General features: G+C 35.6%; 1 protein-coding gene across 7 annotated transcripts in view; it reads right to left on the bottom strand.

Annotated features, from left to right (window-relative positions):
• Positions 1-237: 237 nt before the first annotated feature.
• Positions 238-6,000, bottom strand: part of LOC101890679 (ankyrin repeat domain-containing protein 29) — a 29,785-nt gene continuing 24,022 nt past the window's right edge. For all 7 annotated transcript variants that reach the window (XM_059125143.1, XM_059125147.1, XM_059125144.1 and 4 more), the window contains 4 exons: positions 3,517-3,714; positions 1,330-1,428; positions 968-1,261; positions 238-906 (listed from right to left, as the gene is read on the bottom strand). In XM_059125143.1, coding sequence (XP_058981126.1) covers positions 700-906; positions 968-1,261; positions 1,330-1,428; positions 3,517-3,714 — 798 coding nt within the window. In that variant the 3' untranslated portion in view covers positions 238-699. The remainder of the gene's footprint in view (positions 907-967; positions 1,262-1,329; positions 1,429-3,516; positions 3,715-6,000) is intronic.

Raw genomic sequence — 6,000 nt, 5'->3', positions numbered from 1 at the left:
TGCTTTATTATTTCATTAAGGTTTAACAATTAATTTAGCTTTAGTATTTATTGTTGCTATTTGTTTTTTTTTTTTATAGATATTTACAAACAATGGGGGGATTCAATATCATTTTTTATTATTATTATTATTATCAATACAATATTGTGTTTTATTATCATTATATATAAATAACCATTAAGGTATGAATGATTATCATAAGATTCTTTAGAAAAGGATGTTGTTATTGTTTTTGTGTTATTTTTTGTTTTTTATTATAAATTTGTAATAATAAAGTCAATAAATGGACGCGGTGCTTAATCATTTAGTGTTCGAGGCATTCCACATAAAATCTGTAGACTCAAAAAACTTATCGATAAAAAAGGCAAAAATTGTTTGTCATCCGTTAAATTTTCGGTTTGTTTTGTTTGTTTGGTTTGTGGTTTTAGACAATATTCGAATAGGGTTTTTTTCATCCACAAAAAAATGGATTCGTTTTGGGGATATTTCGACAAAGGTTTTTGTAAACTCTTAAAGCTGCAAGTGTGTCTGTGTATGAATGTGTGTGAATGTGAAATTGTGTCGAAATATCCGTTATTTGCATGTTATGTTTATGTTCGAGTTTGTATCCTTGTAGGGACGAAATAAAAGCTCTATTTATGTAAGCTCTGCTTCTAAATGTTATTGATTTTTGTTGGGGTTCCGATTAGGGGATGGCTTTTAGCTTTGCTGATTACGGGCCTGCAAATTTCGTAATCTCTCCTGCAAGTAGTCACAAATGGAGGAATATTTCTGCTGGCGAGCCACTTGTAGGGCCGTTAAACCATCCTGATTGACCTGCGTGATATCGGCTCCAGCCGCGATTAGCTGCTTTACCACGGTCATGTGACCAAACATGGCAGCTGCATGCAGTGCGGTTTCACCATTCTGTGAAGATTTTCAAAATTATTTATTTAATTACAAAAATTTTCATTTCAAATTCTGTTACCGGTAGTAACCCCAAATTTGGACGATGTTTCAGTAACTCAGTGACCACAGCTGCATGACCTTTATGTGCCGCCTTGAACAGTGGTGTGGCACCATCGCATCGAACAGCATCCACATTGGCACCGTTTTGTAGCAGCACTTTGCAAATGTGATCGTGGCCCATTTGTGCTGCTATCCAAAGGGGTGTGGCACCATCTATCCGTTTCGTATCGGGATATGCACCAGCTGTCAGCAGCAGTGACAATACTGTTCTATGGCCATTTTGAGCTGCTATAAATACTGGTGTGGCACGATCCTGAAAACGAAAAATTACATAATTTATTATTGAAGAATAATTTTATTGCAAAACTACTTCCGACTTGCCTTCATACATGCATTTACATTTGAACCGCAGTCCAAGAGTTCCTTGACCAATTTCACATGACCTCCCTGGGCGGCTACAAATAAGGGTGTACCTCCATCCTGAAAAATGATTGGATTTAGTTAATATATGTTTTTAAACTCAAAATTAAGGTAAAATATGTTGACTACATAATTATATCCGAGGACAAATAGGGATATTATCGTCATTTTTTAAACCTATTTTTCTGGGACCAACGGAGTTTTAGTATTAGATTTCTTAACGAAATTTTTCGAGGACCAATTTTTTTATACTTCATATTGCACTCTATTAAAGAAATCATTTTTTTTTTTCAAAACGAAACTGACAGATTTACAATGGTGATCGCTAACAAGATCATGATTTCATCCCGGCAAAGGGAATAGGCACCTGGCATTTTCAGCTTTTTTTACGACGATGTTAGTATAAAGCAAGCTCCAGAAGTGTCGAGTATTCACGAGTGAATTACATACCTTCACACTTTTATCAATTTTTCACAAATTTTTTCAGACTATGTTTCAAACAAATTTCGAAATATATTTTAAGCATCAAAAATGTTTATATCTTGGTCTTTTTATTACATTTTAAGGATAAGAATATTTATATATTTTAAGGTAAAAAATGTTCAAGATTTTTTAAAAATATTTTTCAAGGATCAGCAAAGCTTAAATCCTGTCCTTTTCACTCCTTCAAATTGAAACGAGTTTTTCGGAGATGTGTTTAAAGAATATTTTATTAGACATAATTTTTCAAAATTTAGACCCCTTGTGGGGCAGGTACCAGAAGGAGTAGGCCGTTTACTACCATCTTAACAGCAGATCTCGTGTTGATAAGAAAAAATAAATATGACGAGTTTAAAAGAAATTGGATGCTCATTTCGCGATTAACGAGCTTCATGGCTATTCAAAATGTTAGCCCTTTGTGGGGAAGGTATCAGAAAGAGTGGACCTATATAGCTCATCTTCACACCAGATCTCGTGTTAGTAGAAATAATGTGATGTGTGAAATATGAAGAGAATCGGTTGCTTATTTCGGATTTTATGATCGTTTTAGTTATTCAAAACTTTGACCCTTTGTGGGAGACGTACCAGAAGGAATGGTCCGATCTCTACCATCTTTATAACAGATCTTGTGTTGATAAAAATATTGCGATGTGTTAAGTGTGAATGAAATCGGATATTAATTTCGCATTTTATGGGCTTCATGGATATTAAAAATTTTGACCCTTTGTGGGTAAGGTACCAGAGGAAGTGGACGATATTTCCCATCTTTATAGTAGATCTTGGGTTAATGAAAATATTGTGTTGTGTGAAATTTGAAGACAATCTGATTCATATGTCACATTTTATTAGAGTTGTAATTATTCAACATTTTGAGGTACTTGATGGAGTAGACTGATATAACTGAAACAAATATTAGGATTTGCAAAGTTGGAGCGAAATCGAATTATCCTTTCTCTTTCTGTGCAGTAAAATATTTTTTTGAAAACAAATAAATGTCCAAAAACGGATTTAGCCCAAAGAGACCTAGGGTCTATGACTGAGTCATATGACTGAGGGTATAAAAATTAAATTTCTTCATGCACAAATAATTCTGTATTTTTTATAAACAAGATTTCAAGGACCATCGGAAATTTACTCATGATTTTTTAAAGAAGTTTCTCCAAGGGCCAGCAGAGGTATATCGTATATTTTTTTTTCAGAATATTTTTTAATTGAGGATTTTTGAAAAGAAAATTTTCAAGGACCAAGGGAGCTATAATATTGGTGTTTTTAAAGGATTTTTTAATTTTTCAATATTTTTTAAACAAAATCTTTCCAGAACCAATAGTTTCATATCTTTTGATTTTTTTAAGAATATCTTTCAGGGAATGTGGTCCTTTTAAACAGAACTATCATCTTGACATTTTAAGTATATTTTGAAGTCCAACGTAAATTGTGTATAGTCCGGACACCTTAACAAGGCTCAATAAACCAAGCTAATAGCTTTTTTAACAATTATTCTCAAGGGTCCGCAAAGCTATAATCGTGAATTTCTAAAGGCCTATCTATATCTCTTTAATTGTGGATTTGTCAAGTAATGAATTTTTGAGAATTTTGTTATTGTTTGAGAATAATCAAAAAACGGGCGTGGCTAGCCAAAATTTCTTCATATATTCCATTTTCTCTTACCACTGATGGTGTGTCCACACTGGCCCCAGCCTTTATTAGTATTTTCACCACATCCAAGTAACCACCCTGGGCAGCGAAAAACAATGGTGTAGTTCCGGTTGCGCGGCGACTATTTGGATCGGCTCCTTGTTCCAAAAGTTCCAGTACACATGTTGTATGGCCTCCGGCTGCAGATAATATAAGTGGTGTTGTGCCATCCTGTAATTATTGTGAAAAATAAAAAAGAAAAACAATTAGCAAATATTTGTAAATTTTCCACATTTCGAAGTAACCACAAATTGCATTCGATTTTCATTGTGGCTCGAAAATGTAATAATTGTGTAATTCCGGACAAAACTGAAAGAGCAACACCAACACAAAACATAAAAAACAACCTCAAACCTCTGTTTTGGCATGTAACAATACCACCACCCGCCTGCCTGCCAGATAGACAGTAAACCAAGCTGCATCATCTATTCAATCATTAGACCAATTCATAACATGGCAGCGTACAAACAACACTTGCCAAAAACTCTACGCCAAGAAGCATGAAAATAGTTTGATGAATTATTTACAGCTAATTTGCTTCTGCTTTTTGGTTTATACAGTACTTGGAAGCTAATTGCGATATGGATGGGTAATGTAAACAAAAAAAAAAAACAAAAATAATTTTTCGACCAACGGATATAGGAAGCACAACACCCACCATTAAGCATAGTACCATTAAAGAGTACTACGAATATTGTAGTGCTAGTTTATTAACAGGAACCACATCGTAAAGCAGAATTTACTGTATTCTCAATATTGCCCCAAAAAAGTACTCCAAAAAATATCCGAACGTGCCTTTTCATTATTTGTTTACTATTTTGCGCTTCAATGCCCAAATGCGAATAGTATCCCCCCCTCAACGAAAATAGCAACAAAAGCACTGGCCGCCATGAAATAAATGAAAATAATTTCAATTTCACTTAAACAATTCAGAAGCCACTCCAACAACAACCACAAAAATCTATACTTGCGCCGAGAAACAAAACCTACGTCAACAAATTAGCATTACATTGGCGTAGGTTTTTATTTCAAGCTGCTACTTTTTTTTTGGCGATTGGTTGATGTTGTTACCGCACGGTCAATTGCACATAACAGATAGCCAGTCCCGCCGACAGACAGACAAACAGACCGCGATTATGAACAACGATGAAAGGAAGACGAAGAAGAAAACGAGAGCATGCGTGACCGTTTTTTGTTGTTAATTAATTAAATTAACATTGTATCGTTTTTGTTTTTTTTTTTCTTTTCATAAGCCTTTATTGGCGGCTAGTTACTTTAATTATTCCGAAAAATTTACGCAGAAACTGTTGCTAATTGTAGTTTTTCTCAAGCGTTCATTGCTTGGTGAAATCATTTACTCAGCTATTTGCAAAGATCTAACAAATCTTAAAGAGAATTTAGAAACAAACTTAGTAAAAGGGAAATATTTCCCCCCTCTACAGCACAGAAATGAAAATATTTCTTCTACATGACCCCTGTTTGATGTAGGTCATTCTGTTTTGATGTTGTTTTGTGGGGCTATACAGGGTAACGGAGGGTTACCTGTCCCGTGGTCGCATGAAACCGAAACTGGAAATAACTCGGCTACCAGAGGTCTTTTCTTGTACCGCAGGTGGTAGGCAATCTCAGCTCTCTGAATCATAATCACAGATCTTCACGGTCTTTATTGAAGCACTTTAAAACTAAATAGGGTGCCGTTCGCCAGCGGAAGAGTGGAGGTAAATAGGGCTCATTGTGGTTTATACCTAAATCGCTGGTAGAGCTTCGGCTCGATGTGGAGTTTAATTCTCAACCGGGTACTGTGACCCATAGAGCAGCAGAGGTGTAAGAAAGTCCTCAATCCCTAGTCAAAAGGGAGTAGAGCCATTTAGCTGAGCTTTCGGCTGGTACCTACGGAATATACCTGGAACTCTGTGGAGGGCTTAGTGGTAGAACTCTGGATAATTCCAAAGGAGCGCTGGGCGAAGCATCCTATATCGACCCCGGTGCAATGGTGTGTCATGGTTGGAGTCGTCGAGGCGAGAATCATGTAAAACTTCCTTGGTTTCATATCTTGCTGGATGGGGCGGAGGGGGGGGGGCACAATAGCTTTCGAAGGGAGTATCCCGTATGGTTCAAACTTGGTACATCGTTGTATTGTTATCTAACTTAAATCGAGATAAGAGATGGACAGTATCGGTCCACTCCTTATTGTACCTCAACCAAAAAAACGTCAACATTTTCAAACAAAATAGAATTTTTCAAAACAGAAAATAGTATCAACCCTACAAAAGGATCGACATTTGGAACAATTATAGCTCTTATACATTTTCAATGTTTTTGCCAATCATAGATGTATTTATGTGGTATATATTCAGTCCACCCATTCAATAATCATAACCCTCATAAAATGCGAAATAAGCTAATTTAATACCAGGTGTTGGGTCCTAATTATCTGACAAAAAAATACAAAGATGT

This window comes from Musca domestica, unplaced genomic scaffold (assembly GCF_030504385.1).
Source record: "Musca domestica strain aabys unplaced genomic scaffold, Musca_domestica.polishedcontigs.V.1.1 32, whole genome shotgun sequence".
NCBI classification, from domain to species: Eukaryota; Metazoa; Arthropoda; class Insecta; order Diptera; family Muscidae; genus Musca; species Musca domestica.
This window is presented reverse-complemented; position numbering and strand designations above follow the sequence as displayed.